This window comes from Sminthopsis crassicaudata, chromosome 1, assembly GCF_048593235.1.
Source record: "Sminthopsis crassicaudata isolate SCR6 chromosome 1, ASM4859323v1, whole genome shotgun sequence".
Classification (NCBI taxonomy): Eukaryota; Metazoa; Chordata; class Mammalia; order Dasyuromorphia; family Dasyuridae; genus Sminthopsis; species Sminthopsis crassicaudata.
Genome location: NC_133617.1, coordinates 419,397,005 through 419,414,532, shown reverse-complemented (window position 1 = coordinate 419,414,532; position 17,528 = coordinate 419,397,005). Strand labels below are relative to the sequence as shown.

Here is a 17,528-nt window from a genome sequence, read left to right as displayed (position 1 = left end):
TTCTTTTGATCTCATTTTTCTTGTACAACAGGACAAACATGGAAATGTATTTTAAAAGATTGCACATATTTAACCTATATTAAATTACTTGCTGTCTTGGGAAGAGGAGAGGTAAAGAAGAAAGGGGAAAAAAATTTACAACACAAAGTTTTATAAAAATATATGTTGAAAACTATCTTTACATTTGGAAAAATAAAATACTATTAAAATTTTTAATGTTAAGTTTCTCATAAATATGGATTATTTCGTTAATTGTATTCATAACCCCAATAACTAGTCCAAAGCGGGCATATCTTGGATACTTAACAGATGCTTACTAATTGGTTGGTCTGCCTCTGACACTCACTAGTTGGATCACCTTAGTCAAGTCACTTAACAATTCTAAACCCCAGTTTAGGTTACCTATTAAATAAATAAATAAATAAATGCAGGTGATTGTACCTATGGTACTTAGGCTACAAGAAGACTCAAAATATTATACAATTTTACACAAATCATTATTATTATTATTACTCAATTCATTTAAAGATGTGAAAAAATAAAGAGGACCAAAAAATTATTAAAAGCTAGAAGGAGGTTCTGTACAGACAAATTAAAGAATTTTGGAGTAGACAGAGCAGTAGTTTGTGTCAAATATAAAGATAATTATTACAGAAAGAATAGAACTAGCATCCTCCTTTATAGGAAGAACTACAAAGAGTTTTCCACAAGAGTAATATGAACAGATTGTTTTTTTAATAGCTTAAAAGTGGTTCTCAAAGCAATGACTTCCAAGGAAAGGTCAGGAAAGTTCTGATTTCACTCCTTCCTAAGCCATTAAATCAGCCTGAGGAAGCAGGCTGGACCAACATTACACGCCACATTGGAAAGATTAATAAATCTAAGGACCAATGGAGTTTGATGGTAGCTGTCCCTGATACTTAATTGATACTCATGATTTGGATGTATGTTAACCTAAAACTTGTATCTAAATCTCTATCAGTACAAAACTAGATCTACTTCAAAGAAAGATCTAAAGCCATACTGAAAATATGTCCTTGCTTGTATTTGCCTTTATACTAAAAGGGCAGGGATACTCCTACAACCCCACTGTTGTTAAGAGTACACTATCCCTATATATGGTAGCACACTCATATTTTTATTTAGCTGCTATATAAAAAATTCAGAATTGGGGGAAGACAGAGAGTAGAGAGAGACTAGTAATTTGTTCCTGCTTTAATCAAGAACAAACTATACCTGTTAAAATTCTAGCCTTCAACTCTGGAAGCAAGCATATACTTAGGAGTCCTGATTCTGCTGCCCACCCACATCCCTATCTCCAAAACACATAGTCTTAAGTAAAAAAGAGAAAAAAAATCTATATGTATAAAAATGCTTAAAGCAGATCTTATTGTGGTGGTAAAGAGGAGGAAATTATGGGAATGCCAGTCAATTGGGGATTGTCTTGTTAGCTATTTATGATCATAATGGAATACTATTGTATTATAAGAAATGAAGAGCGGGATGGTCTCAGAAAACCTGGGAAGACTTAAATGAATGGAGGCAAAGCAAAATAAGTAGAATCAGGAGAATGTACATAATAACAGCAATATGATGACCAAATGTGAATGACTCAGATATTCTCAGCAGTACAATGATCCAAGATAATTCTGACAGATTTATGATGAAAAAATGCTATCCATCTCCAAAGGAAAAAACTGATGGAGTCTGAATGTAGACAAACATACTTTTAAAAACTTTCCTTATTTTTCTTGGGGTTTTTTGGTCTATTTTTTTTTCATAACATCCTGTTATGAAAAAAAGTTTTACACCTTTTGTGTAACCTATGCGATATATGTGTAACCTATGTCAAACTCCTTACCTTTTCAAGGAGAGAGGAAGTAATAAAACAATGTTAGAAGTTGTTTTTACATGTAATTGGTAAAAAAAAAATTTTTAATTTAAGTATAAAAATGGGCTATAGTTTCTGTTTCAGGATGAAGTTATTTTAATGTCTCTTTGCTTTCTATTGCCCCTATTTCTGACCTACTAAATACTGAGTCCAAACTCCATCTATATAGACTTTTGAGATTGTCCAATAGATCAAATTCATATGGATAAGAAAATAACTTGTGATTTCTACTTAATCTTTCTATAGCCTTATTTCTCTATTTACCTGAGTTGAGACACCTGGTAGATGGATACTGATGAATCAGAAATCTGCTAGTGAGCCCTGAGCTGATACCATCTATATTTTATATTATGACAGACACAAAACCGAAAACTCTGTGTTCCTACTCTCAGAAAGCTTACAAATTAAGTCATGAACATGAAAAATATATGTTAAAATAAAAAGCAGTAATAGGCAATTGTCTATTATGAACAAGAATAGTAAAGGGAAAGGAAGTAGACATTAAGTGGGTTTTGAAGGACGATCTGAAAATTACCTATAGGTAAAGATAATCAAGGGAAGGCATTCTTAGCAGGGAGATTGTATAAGAAGAAACAAAGAGGCAAAAAAACTCAAGGCAATTTTAAAAGACAATAAGTAACCCAGAAGATTGGCTAGAACAAATAGATTCAATGGGGTTATATTATATAGAATATAAGATTAGATTGTGACTTCCCTGGTATATGGACAATTTTCACTAGTACAGATTGCGACTGTTCTGAGAGTTACAAAATTTATTGCCTACATACAAATGAAAATGGAGAGACTGTATAATTAATACACTAAAAAGAGCAATGGAGGTGGAGTTGGAAGGTTCTAATCCTGCCATATAACCCTGAGTAAGTTACTTCACTAGGTCTCAGTTTCCTTATTTATAAAATAAGAAGGTTGGACTTAATAATCTCTAAACTCCTTTTTAACTCTAAATTTAGGATCCTATTGATCCATCCTATTCAAAGGCTCCCCTATCTTTACTTCCAGCACCATTCTTTTTTCCTTCCTCAAAGTCCAAATTCCATGACTCTAACAGTAAGCTTTCTAAATAGTAGTTTTCTTAAGCACATAAACTGTTTCTTCTACAGCTTGGAATATCCTTATATCCATCATTTGATGTGCAATTTTTGGTGCTTAAAAGTTTATTTGCTATATAATTTAAAATACCCAGAATCCTAGTGCTGGGAAAAGGCACATAACAAAATTTCTAGAAACAGATTCCATATTTAGGTACTATGTCAATGATATAAGAATACTTATAAAAGCTTTCAGAGAGATCAAGAAACAGTTACCAGAACACCTGCTGAGTCGGTTTTGTCTCCATATCAGATAAATCCAATTTAACTACTTGATTAAATTATTTTAAATACTATAGTAAAACCTCTCTATTCTTAGAGTTTTGGGCCATATCATATTGATATCTTAAAAGAATACACTCACTGTGGTGGAAGCACTGACTTTTCAAGATTCAAGTGAGATAAAAAATCTTCATGAAATTAGGAACTGCCATTCTGTGAAAGTAACATCTTGACTTTTTGGAGCAGATGGCAAACAAGAGACTTCACTGAGCTCCTGTATATGATCATTCCAAAAATGGAATGTTATTTCTTCTGTACTATGAATGTTGGAGGTACCAAAAAATAATGTGCAGGTCATGAGAAAATATAGTGACTTTGAAATGGAAAGAGATGAAAGGCTGATTCTGACCAAAATGATGTGACCTAATGGCTCTAGGTAAAAATGGGAGTTCACCATGGAGGTCTACATGACCACTAGACATCCTGTTTCTATATCCTAACCTAGAAAATACAGAAGACCGCGGGCATATCATCAGGGCTTTAAGTTGTATTGTTCACATTATCAATGACTAGCTAGCTGGATCAGTTCAACTAAGAAGAGATTCAAAGAAATTATATACCATCAAAAAAGAGATATAAAGCAATACTCATAATGGAAATACATGCCTGTTATTTTACTATTTGTTAGACATTAAGGTATCATGAAATTGTTTCCTAAGCCATAAGAGAAAGGCATTGGACTAGATACAAACCTTAAACCATTAATATAAATACTAGAGATGAAGATACTCCTTAGACAGGAAATAGGAATTTTAAGGAAGTCCAAAAAGAGGCAAAACTCGATAGGCAGAGATTCATCCTCTTTTAGTCATTAAAACCATCTGGACAAAAATCTTAAATAAAACATTAGCAAAGAGATCTCAGCAACTTATTACCAGGATAATATGTTATGACCAAGGAGGATTTATCCAAGGAATGGGCCAGTTCATAACCTTCAAAATCAAGTTTAATTATAGTAGAAAAGTAGGATAATGTAAAATTTGCCTTACCTGGTGAACCCTGGAATTTGGCTCTTTTAACTGCAAAAAAAGAAGGGATAAAGTAAGTATCTTTATCATAGATGTGTGACATCACATCTTATAACATATAATTATAAGGAGCTCAAGATTAAAACAGGAGTTTTGAGTGTGTCACTCCACAACTCTTCAGAGACTCACCCAAGGTAAAAAAAAAAAAAAAAAAAAGAGGGGGGGGGCAACAAAGGGTAAGAGAGGAGCAGGCCCTTATTAAAGGAACAGCCACTACCTAACAATGCCAGATCTAAAATTATATTATAAAGCAGCAGTCACCAAAACCATTTGGTATTGGCTAAGAAATAGATTAGTTGATCAGTGGCATAGGTTAGGTTCAAAAGACAAAATAGTGAACAACTATAGCAATCTAGTGTTTGACAAACCCAAAGACCCCAGCTTTTGGGATAAGAACTCACTGTTTGACAAAAACAGCTGGGAAAATTGGAAATAAGTATGGCAGAAACTAGGCATTGTCCCACTCTTAACACTGTACACCAAGATAAGGTCAAAATGGGTTCATGACCTAGACATAAAGAATGAGATTATAAATAAATTAGAAGAACATAGGATAGTTTATCTCTCAGACCTGTGCAAGAGGAAGGAATTTATGGCCAAAGAAGAACTAGAGATCATTACTGATCACAAAATAGAAAATTTTGATTATATCAAATTGAAAAGTTTTTGTACAAACAAAACTAATGCAGACAAGATTAGAAGGGAAGCAATAAACTGGGAAAACATTTTTACATTAAAAGGTTCTGATATAGGCCTCATTTCCAAAATATATAAAGAATTGACTCTAATTTATAAGAAATCAAGCCATTCTCCAATTGATAAATGGTCAAAGGATATGAACAGACAATTCTCAGAAGAAAAAATTGAAACTATTTCTAGACATATGAAAAGATGCTCCAAGTCATTATTAATCAGAGAAATGCAAATTAAGACAACTCTGAGGTACCACTATATACCTGTCAGATTGGCTGCAATGACAGGGAAAGATAATGCTGAATGTTGGAGGGGATGTGGGAAAACTGGGACACTGATAAATTGTTGGTAAAATTGTGAATATATCCAGCCATTTTGGAGAGCTATTTGGAACTATGCCCAAAAAGCTATCAAAATGTATCATTCCCTTTGATACAGCAGTGTTACTACTGGTATTATATCCCAAAGAGATATTAAAGAATGTTTGTGGCAGCCCTCTTTATAGTGGCCAAAAACTGGAAACTGAGTGGATGTCCCTCAGTTGGAGAATGGCTGAATAAATTGTGGAATATGAATATTATGAAATATTATTGTTCTGTAAGAAATGACCAACAGGATGATTTCAGAAAGGCCTGAAGAGACTTATATAAACTGATGCTGAGTGAAATGAGCAGAACCAGGAGATCATTATATATTTCAACAACAATACTATATGATGATCAATTCTAATGGACATGGCCCTCTTCAACAATGAGATGAGCCAAATCAGTTCCAATGGAGCAGTAATGAATTGAACCAGCTACAACCAGCAAAAGAACTGTGGGAAATGAGTATCAACCACTAACTAAATAGAATTCCCAATCCCTCTATTGTCCACCTGCATTTTGGATTTCCTTCACAGGTTAATCATATACTATTTCAAAGTCTGATTCTTTTTGTACAGCAAAATAACTGTATGAACATGTATTCATATATTGTATTTAACATAAACTTTAACATATTTAACATGTATTGGTCAACCTGCCATCTGGAGGAGGGGATGGGGGAAGAAAGGGAAAAACTGAAACAAAAGGTTTTGCTGTTGTCAATGCTGAAAAATTACCCATACATACATCTTGTAAATAAAAAGCTATCTATATTTGAAAATAAAATAAAAGACCAGTCATTGGCTGACATAGAAAGGAGTTCCTCTTAATATCACTGAATGAAATGAAAGGCTGTTGCCATAACAGCTAGAAGCACAATAAAGGTCAAGGATACCGATGTGATCAGAATATTGAAAGAAGAATGACATCACTAATCCTGGTCTGGCTTATTTTTTAGAAAGAAAGGGCATGGAAATATTATAATAGCTATCTGAAATCAGATCCTACTAACACTGACATAAGTTTAAAAAAATAACAACATTAACCAATAATAACTGACACAAAATACATCTATGTAGTTTGCAAAACATTTTACATACATTATTTCATAATTCTAATTTACACAATCACTCCCAAAATAATTCAGGTGTGAATGAATTAATCCAAAAGACAAATTAATAGGAATCATAGGATTACCACTAAAGTGCTGATTTTCCTAAAATACAGATCCAAGTTTGATATTTCCCTACTCAAAAAACGTCAATGGATTTCCATTACTTTAACAATCAAATACAAACTGCTTTTCAGATTTTGGCTTGAATCTATCTTTTCAATTTTGTCCTACATTACTCCTCTCTTCACACTCTGTGTATATCCATACCAACATTTAGATATAATTACATTCTCAATGTATCTATAGGAAGTCCAAATGGAAACTCCCATTCTGTCCTCCCTCCAGTGAAGCAGAAATATCTAATAAGAGTTTCCCATGGAAGCCAAGAAAGGCAAAAACAAGAGGTCTTAAATGCTGTCATCCCCTTTCTTTTCTTCCTCCCCCCCCTTTTTTTTTTTTGATGTCGGACCATCTGCTTGGAAAACATATATTAAAAAACTGAGAGTACCAATATATTATTAGTTGGCAAGACTTCAATTTTGGCAATAAAAGAATTTTTTCTGACTTTTCCCATCTCACACACAGGTCCAAATGGTTCAGACTCCATCCCCCTTTCCTCACTATTAAATAAGTTCTTTTGATTCAAACTCATTTTAGGTTTATTTTATTTTTAACTTGATATTGAGATTTCATGTGATTTTTTTAACCTATAATATTCTAAACACTTAGAGTATTTGGTGAGGAAGTTTTCTAAATTTCTGCTTCAAAAATTGGTAATTTAATCAGCAAATGATAGGGGCACTCCCCTTTATTAAACACTGATGGTACTTCTCTATACTTGACTATATCAAAGTCATTTCCTCAAAAACTTCATTACACATCAGTCAAAGCAGGTGAGCCTCTTTAGCTAGGCTTATTTTTTAGACAACTGACATATAATCCATAAGCAGGCCCATGCTTGAAGCCCATCTAAATCAACAGGAACATAAGTCACAAACTAAGAGATAGAGGTTCAGTTCTTTCATTTTATAGATAAAGAAACTGAGGCTCAGAAAGGTTAAAAGTCATAGTGTCTGACATGGAACTTGAACCATAGTCTTCCTGACTTCAGGTTCATCACTTTTTCTCACGGACATGTTAACCTGCTAGACAGAGCTTATGCTTCAACAGCACAGCTTTTGAGAACCTAAGGTCATTTTCTTGTCGTGAGGAAGCATCTAAGGATAATTTTAAGAGATGCTGAGAATATACTCTTCTCCAAGTTACATCAAGTTATTAGCCTACCCTCCCAGAATGTTTTTTTTTTTAAACCATGACACCTTACTTATTATTACTTCATTAGGATCAGTTACTACCCTAGTAGGATACCCCATACCCAATCGGAGAAAGCCCTATTGAGACAGGAAATAGGTCTCAGAAGGGTGAGTTTGGGGAATCAAGAAAATAAACTATCCTTATGAGTCAAACATTGACTTATAGAAACAGGCTCATGGAACCCAGCTAAACAATCTGCCCAAGAGAAGGAAAGGGTAATGGGGCTCTGCACCATAAGAGGCATGATTTGGCTTTGTCATATATGTTCCTTAGGTATATATCCCTCTAATACTGTTCTAGACCAATGATTCCATCCTTTCTACTGATGTGTAAGTCCCAGATTTATGGAGGGTCATGTTTTGTAGCTATTATTTCATCATAGTAAATACCTTTGCTTTGAGTTAATTGTATCAAATGGCTGACTACTGAAAGAAAACATACTGGTAGAAGCTACTGGGATATAGGTTTAAGATTACAGACTCATGAAGTACCATGAACTTGGGGTAATTAGGCCTCTCAACTAAACCTGCAAATGCAAATTGGGGGTTAACCAAGATGAGGCAAAATAATGATATACATACATGATATAATAACAGTTCTTTAGGGGTACCAACCATTTTTTCTTTGTATATTCAGTGCCTAGCAGAACAGCAATTGGAATGTACTACTTTTAATAAATGTTTGGCTGATTGATAGCATTGCTTAATAAATGTTTGTTGAATTCATTTCTATTATCTTCCTCTTACATGTAAAATGATCACTACAAAAAAATCATCAAATCTTGGATCATCCCTAATATCCCTAATATCCAGAATCTACCATTTGCTAACTATAAGTCAAGGACAAATCACAATTTCTTTGAGTCTGAGTTTTCTTATCTGTAAAAGAAGGATGATATTTATACTTAGAGTTATTATGAAGGAAGCACTTTGTAAACCTTAAAGCTTTATACAGATGTGAATGATTATTTATATTATCACTATTATCAATCCTCCCCATTCCAAAGAGTTTCCAAAAGGTAGAGAATACAACAAATTTATGCTATTCTATTTCAACTGAAAAACCAGTGTTCAGAAAGTCTATTCATATCATATTTCCTTCCTTAGCTATAGTCTATAGTATTATGTATCAGCATGTAAGCAGGAACAATGCAGACACATACAACTGTACTTTAATTGCTCCAAAATTATCCTAATTTAACCCCCCAAAACACACACACACACACACACACACACACACACACACACACACACACACACACACACAAGACTGCCAAAAACAACTTCCAAAAGGAACAAAAATCACTAACAGATAGGCTATTTAGATACTTAAATGGATTTGTGCTCTGATTAAGATAGATAGCCCTCCTCTCCAGCACACAGAAATCCTTCCTTTCTTCCTCATTTTAATCTTTTCTATGAATAAGATCCAGAAAGGGATAGAGGAAGAGAAAGAAAAGGTGCAAAGAAGAGAAAATTCCACTCACACTCTATCACAGCTTTTCAGCTAGTGTATTTCCCATAGATACACTGCTTTATATCTTTCATTTTTCCCCAAGCCTCTAATCCCATTCTTCCTCAGTGTGGAGCAGATGCCCAAGAGATTACATTCTAAATAAACCTAACATGATTTAAGGACTGGTAATTCACCAATATGGAATAAATAAAATGTCTCTTAGTAGTGGCCATAATTACATAAGTTAATCTTCACAAAAAAGTAACTTGGAATAATTTTTGAAAGCTTCATGCCCCTTTTCTCACTGAGACTTCTACACAGTCCCATTCCTCACCCCAACTACATATAAATATACTATTTAGAAAAGATTTTAGAACTCTAGTCCAGCCCCCTCATTTTACAAATGAGCAAACCAAAGGCTAGAGAAATAAGACAATGTAACTGACTCAAAGTCACAGAAATATGAAGTGGCAAGTCAGCCCTTGAATACAAACCTGCTTACATCAGGACTTTACACAAAACCACATAATCTGCATGACCCATGGAAAAACAGAAGCACCTGTGCATTTTTCTAATCAAAATACTTGTGAACATTTCATTAAGTTCAAGTTACCAGTTAGCTTTACTCAGCCAAGTTTAGAAATCCCCGTAACTGATATCTAAACAGAAAATATCACATTCCAGATATAGGGAAAATGTTATAAAAATGAAGGGTTGGGGATAAATTTCTAGAAATGAACTAAAAATCAGTAGGATTATACAGCTATAAAAGTAGAAATTGAGAAAAGTCCTTTCTTGAAGGCAAATTGGTTTTTAAAAATGATCAAAGGGAGTTTTATATTAAACCATATAAAGATAGTAACCCATCAAAGAGCTTAGATTAGGAACCTATGCATCTATGTAGACAGGAAGAATTCAGCAAGCTTCAAATGGCTTTCAGCCAACTAATAAATGTATTCAGCATTAGAGAAAATCAAAGCAGACTTCTGAAAACAAAGCCATATGAGGACCCAAGAGACTATAATTTTCCCCAATAAATAAATCCGAGATGGAGCTTAAGTCCAACGCTTCTGTAAAACCTTCCTCCTTTATCATGTTTCCCCTAATATCAGCTTGAAGGGATGCTTTCCTTTCTTTGAACTATTTCAGTAATAACTGTCTATGTAATGTAATTCAAATACCAATTAATAATGTACTGCCTTGTGACATCTCTTCTATTGTTGATAGATCTTTTTTATTGCCCATCCACTGTTTTCCTTCCAATTTTATATTAAATTTTCTGTCTTCTCTTCTCCAAAACACTTAAAATCTCAGAAATTCTCTCTCTGAAAAAATAATTGCTTTGCAGATACTGATGATAAATTTTGGTTGCAGGATTATACACATCTTTTAATAGATATTTATTTAATAAGTACCAACCATGACAAATTTATATGAATAGATGAATGAATAAGAGAGGTGGGGGGAAGAAGGAATAGTGAATATTTTTCAGTAAATATTCAAGCAGAATATAGTTGAAACCAGATTGTGAAGGACTTTGGAAACCACACATATTTGAAGATTATACAGGATGTAATGGAGAGCCATGGAAGGTTCATTTGTTTTTTAAAAAGAGAGGAACAAGACAAAATTGTTATTTTAGCAAAGATAAACTGGATAAGTGAGAGAAAAGAGGAATAATAGGAGTCCATTTAACTAAAATTTTCCTCTTTTCTCTCTTCCCCCTTTCCAAGACAGCAATCTCATACAAGTTAAACATGTGCAGTTCTTCTAAACGTATTTCCATATTCATCATGATGCACAAGAAAAAATATCTTCAAAAGGGAAAAAAACACGAGAAAGAGAAAAAACAAGCAAAGAACAAAGGTGAAAATACTATGCTTTGAACCACATTCTGTCTTCATAACTCTCTCTCTAGATGTGGATGGCATTTTCCATGACAAATCTATTAGAATTGCCTCAGATCACCTCACTGTTGGAAAGAGTCAAGTTCATCACACTCGGTTATCACATAATGTATACAATGTTCTCCTGGCTCTGCTCACTTCATATAGAATCAATTCATGTAAGTCTTGGAAATACAAAGTCTTGCAAAAATAAAAGTTGAAAACTATCTTTACATGTATTTAGAAAAATAAAATGCTATTAAAAAAGAAAAAAGCTCATTACAACAAACCAAGCATAACTTCATGATGGTCTTTGATTAGGATGATAGTAGTAGAAATGGAAAAGAAGTCAATGTGTGACCTTATTGATAAAAGAATTTAGTGCTTTTAAAAGAAAGAAATTCTGATTGGGTGGTGATATGATACATGAAATATAAAGGGGAATTCACCAAAGATGATTCTGATGTTATAAGGCTTGGGGAAAGTGGTACTGATAAAAATAGGAAAGTTGAGACAAGAAATAAATGAAGATGGTTCACCTTTTTGTCGTGGCAAGGAACTGGAAGTTGAGTGGCTATCCCTCAGTTCGGGAATGGCTGAGTAAGTTATGATATATGAATGTAATGGAATATTATTGTTATGTAAGAAATGATGAGAAGGTTGATTTCAGAAAAGTCTGGAAAGAATTAGATGAACTGATAAGTGAAGTGAGCAGAACCAAGAAAACATTTTACACGGTAACAAGATTATGTAACAATGAACTGTGATGGACTATTTTCAGCAATGAGATGATTCCAGGCAATTACAATAAACTTGAGATGGAAAGGTGCCATCCACATCCAGAAATAATTATGGAGACTGGATTACAGCATAGTATTTTCACCTTTTTATTATTGTTGTTGTTTATTTATTTGTTTTTTTCCTTCCTTTGTTTTTTCCCTGTTGATCTGATTTTTTTTCTGCAGCATGACAAATATGGAAATATGTTTTTAAAAATTACATATATCTAACTTATCAGATTGCTTGCTCTCTTGGGGAGAGAGGAGGAGAGGGAGAGTTTCAAAGGTGAATGTTAAAAACTATCTTTGCATGCATTTGAAAAAATTAAAAATACTATTAAATTTTTTAAAAATGAAGATGATTCACTAATTTGGTGTTTGGCACATTTAGGTTAAGGTAATAATGAAATAGCCACATAGAAAGGCTAGTAACTACATATATATATATATATATGCAAAAAATGTAATCAATACAAACCAATTCTCCAAGGAGAGAGTATAAAATAAGAGCAATAAAGTCATTTGAAAGATTGGATAAAACAGGGAAATTAAATCCATTGAATTGTTGCTGGAATACAACAAGCTTGCTTGAAGTAATTAATACATCCCCACAAAATAATTTAATATGAAATGAACTTTTTAAAATCCAAATTGTTGTAGAATTACTTCATTTTGATATGGAATGAAAAATATGATAAAGATGGATGACATAAGAGAGGTTAGGGAACAAGGTCAAGGAAATGAAATTTCAATCTAAATATGTTTCTACTTATCACAACTTGGTTTTAGCAGGAGGAGAAATTCCTATTAGATATATGGCATCCATTATTTGTACTAGTATAGGGATGTAAACAAAATGTTGCACTATATATTCTTAACCATGGGAATTTGCAGCTACAGATATTAAGAAATATTCTATGCATAGAAGTCTATGATGGGACTGAAAAAAAGTTTTTCTGCCCAAAGTCTTCCTTTAGCTATCAAATTTCATTTGTCACCATATCAGTACCTCTTTTCTTACTCTATTCTGTGGTAAGAGTTCTTAAACTGGGATGAACTTTTAAAAAATATGTATTTTGGTAGGTATTTTCTTTGTAACTTCCTTTACAATCCTATGTATTTTAATTTATGCATTTAAAAACCTTTTTTGACAAAGGGTCCACAGGCTTCACCAGATTGTGCCACAGGAACTAAGAATGCCTTGTGCTCTGGAGAGGAAGAACAGCTGCCCAAAATGAATAACTGCTTAACTAGTGAGAACTTTCCCCATGATTATTATCCCTGCAGTTGGCTTTCCTAATTCTGATTCTGGGCCAGTTCTAGGGCTGCAATGCTACACAAAAATTGCCCTGGAAATTCATTCTGGCTTCCAAGAACTCCAATTTGTTCCCAATCTCAAAATGTCTGGGGAGTTATGTAGTTTCAGATGAAGATAATCAAGCAACAATCTTTTCCTAAATGTCTACTCTGGGGCAGGCACTGCACTAAGTGCTAGGGATATAGACAAAATAAGTGGTCCAGGTCCACTGTTGGTTGGTCATAGGGTCTGCTTGGGGCTGAGATTTCCTGCTATTATCCGAATATGGGACCTGAACTCCATAGCAAACTGAAAACTACTCCAAGACTCTCTATTCTTTTTCACTGCCAGGATTCTTTTTCTCCAAGGTTTTTTTTTTTGTTTGTTTGTTTTTTGTTTTTTGTTTTTTGTTTTTTAGCCAAAACTACTGACATGTCTAAGAGGATTCTTAATCAAACCAAATAAAATGGGAATCTTCTTTCCTAGCTTAGTTTTAAACCCTAAAGTTGTCATGGTACAGATCCATAGATATTAAGCATTCAAGGATTCTGTGGGATTTGTTTGTCATTCCCCAATCTCACACCTGAGTAACTTAATTTTTGTCCTCAAGTGTACTTTATTAACCTTGGCCCTATTGAAGTTTTTTACTCAGAAAATTAAACTACAGTCAAAGAGAAGGGAGAGGCAGCTAGGTGGCGCAGTGGATAGAGCACCAGCCCTGAATTCAGGAGGACCGGAGATCAAATGTGATCTCAGACACTTAACACTTCCTAGCTGTGTTACCCTGGGCAAGTCACTTAACCCCAGCCTCAGGGGGGAAAAAAAAAAAAAAAAAAAAAAGAGACGGTATCTGTCCATCAACCCTCCAGGCCATTGCCACCACATCTGGTGAGATACAGCTAATGTTTTATTATCCTAAATTTCACAGAGATACATGATAGTCAGATAGGATTCCCCAACAATTAGATTTATCAGAAAATGGAACAAAGTGCCACATAAGGAAGTGACATAGTTAAACCTCTGCTTTAGGAAGATCAATTTAACAGCTGAGCAGAGGATGGACTGGAATGGAGACAGATGAGGCAGGGCAACCAATCAAGAGACTATTTCAATAGTCTAGATGTGAGGAGGGCTTGTACTAGTGTGGGAGCAGCAGTTGAGGAGGAAGTAGAAGTATATGAAAACTTGGAAAAAATAAAAGAGAGACCTTGGCAACAGACTTATGTAGTAGGTGAAGAAGAATTGCTGCTCTTCTCTTCACATCAGTTTCCTTAAGGAGAACAAGAGAAGCAAAAGCAAAAGAGCTTCTAAAACATACTGACAGCAAAATCATCATAGCAACACTTGCTGTAGTAACAAAAATGAGGAAAATTGGTGCTTGTCAGTTGGGAAGTAGCTGGACAAACTGTGACATATAAATGTAATTATATTACATATATATATATATACATATGTGTGTGTATATATATACATACACACACACACACACACACACACACACACATACAAAGACTGACAAATATGAGAAATTCAAGGAAATTCAGTCTCAAAGGACATGATGAACTAATGAAGAATGAAAAAAATAAAACCAGGAGAACACCACAAATGTCACAATAATATAATTGAAGATCACCCTAAAAGACAACAAAAATCAAATCAAGTACATTAATTAATCACTAGTATGGAGCAGCTAGATGGCACAGTGGATAGAGCACCAGCCCTGAATTCAAATCTGGTCTCAGACGTTTAACACTTCCTAGCTGTGTGACCCTGGGCAAGTCACTTAACCCCAGCCTCAGGGGGGAAAAAAATTGGGGACTGCCCTCTCAACACAATCTCCCAGCCAGACTCTCTTTCAAGACTGCTGTCCCAACTCTGTCCCAGACTGGACTACTCTCCAGACCCAATGCTGCCCTCTTTTATCCTCCCAGAGATTGTAGTGAGAACTCAACAGGGCTTGTGAGAAAATACTTCAACCAATGAACTTGCTCCTTTTAAAGGTTGTGTAAACTCCTTTTCAGAAGTTCAAAGGTGTGAACTCCCCCTAAAGGCCGGAACTAAAGGTGTGAATTCTGAGTTAGAGAATTGCCCGGACAACCTGAGTTCTCACCTTGTAATCCTAACAAGTATGCCTGATAATTCATGTTAGAACATATTATCTTCTTCATAGAGAGGGGATAGACCATGGTTGTGAAGTGTTACATACTATCAGTGAGTTTTTTTAATAGTATAGTTTTTTTGGTTTAAAAGAAAATTAAGTAACAATCAAAATACATTAGTAAAATGTATTTTAAAAGAAATCAAATAGGCAGAATCAGGTGACATTTACTGTCCAAGGACTCAGAAAAACAAATAGAATTTTATTTTTCTAAATTATATATAAAATATTGTTAACGCTATTTAAAAAAAAAAATTCTAGGCTCTGAGTTCTCCCTTTCTCCCTCCCCCCGCCTTTTGGAGAAATAAGCAAATATATGTAGGTTATACACATGTAACAAGAAAAATAATTTCCACAATAGTTATATGTTGTGAAAGAAAGTACGGACCCTCCCCCCCAAAAGAAAAAAAGAAAACAAAAAATAGTATGCTTTGATTTGCATTCAGACTCCATCAGTTCTTTCTCTAGAAAAGGATATCATTTTTCATCATGAGTCCTTTGGAATTGCCCTGAATCCCTGTATTACTGAAAATGGATAAAGAATTCACAGTTGTTCATCATACATTATTGCTGTTATTGTGCACAATGGTGTCCACCTTCTGCTCACTTCATTTTGCACCAGTTCATGCAGGTCTTCCCAGGTTTTCCTGGAATTATCATATTCATAATTTCTTATAGCATAAGAGTGTTCCACTACAATCATATACCATAACTTGTTTAGCTATTCCCCAAATGATAGGCATCCTACAGTTTCCAGTCCTTTGTCACCATAAAGAGAATTGCTATAAACATTTTAATACATATAGGTTCTTTTCCTTTTTCTCTGATCATCTTAAGAAATAGCCCAAGTGTTAAGAAATGACCAGCAGGAAGAATACAGAGAGGCTTGGAAAGACTTACATGAACTGATGCCAAGTGAAATAAGCAGAACCAGGAGATCATTATACACTTCAAAAACAATATTATATGAGGATCAATTTTGATGGAGGTGGTTATCTTCAACAATGAGAGGATCCAAATCAATTCCAATTGATCAGTGATGAACAGAACCAGATACACCCAGCGAATGAACACTGGGAAATGAGTGTGGACCACAACATAGCATTTACACTCTTTCTGTTGCTGTTTGCTTGCATTTTTGTTTTTCTTCCCAGGCTATTTTTATCTTCTTTCTAAATCCAATTTTCCTTGTATAGCAAGACAACTGTATAAATATGTGTACATATATTGTGTTTAACACATATTTTAACATATTTAACATGTATGGGACTACCTGCCATCTAGGAAGAGGGTGGAGGGAAGGAGGGGAAAAGTTGGAACAGAAGTTTTTGCAAGGGTCAATATTGAAAAATTACCCATGCATATGTTTTGTCAATAAAAAAACTATAATAATAATTTTAAAAAGAAAGTGCCCCTTCCCCCCCCAAAAAAGAAATAAATCAAGTGGTATTGCTGGGTCAAAAAGTATAGGCAGTTTAATAACGTTGGGCATAATTACAGATTGTTCTAGTTGGATCATTTTACAATTCTACCAATAATCAATTAGCACCCCAATTTTTTCACACCCTCTCCAACATTTGACACTTTCCCCTTCTATCACTTTAGTACAAATGGTAGGTATAAAATGATATCTCAAGATTGTTTTAATCTGCATTTTTCTAATCAACAATAGTTGAAAGCATTTTTATAAGACTATAAGTTTTGATTTCTTCATTGGAAAACTGCCTGTTCCTATCCTTTGACCACTTATTAACTGAAGAATGACTCATACTCTTGTGATGTGACAAAGTTCTTTGTATATTTTAGATATGAAACTCTTATTTGAAAAACTACCTATAAAATTCCCCCCAGTTTTCTGCTTTTCTTATAATCTTGATTACATTTCTTTTATTTGTGGAAAACCCTTTTAATTTAATGTAATTAAAATTATCCATGCTATACCTAATTTTGCTCCTCTCTTATTTATTCATAAATTATTCATCTATCCATAAGTCTGATAAGTAATATGTTTCATGTTGTTTTAATTTTCTTATAAAATCTCTCTTTATATCTGTCATACATCCTTTACTCTGGGAAATGCTGTGAGATATTGGTCCATGTCTAGTTTCTGTCATACTGTTTTCCAGTTTTCCCAACAATTTTTTATCAAAAACTGAA

The 17,528-nt window shown here is 34.0% G+C and overlaps 1 protein-coding gene across 5 annotated transcripts in view; it reads right to left on the bottom strand.

Annotated features, from left to right (window-relative positions):
• UNC13B (unc-13 homolog B) overlaps positions 1 to 17,528 on the bottom strand; it is a 339,532-nt gene that overhangs the window by 275,972 nt on the left and 46,032 nt on the right. For all 5 annotated transcript variants that reach the window (XM_074280308.1, XM_074280310.1, XM_074280309.1 and 2 more), the window contains exon 2: positions 4,272 to 4,301. In XM_074280308.1, coding sequence (XP_074136409.1) covers positions 4,272 to 4,301 — 30 coding nt within the window. The remainder of the gene's footprint in view (positions 1 to 4,271; positions 4,302 to 17,528) is intronic.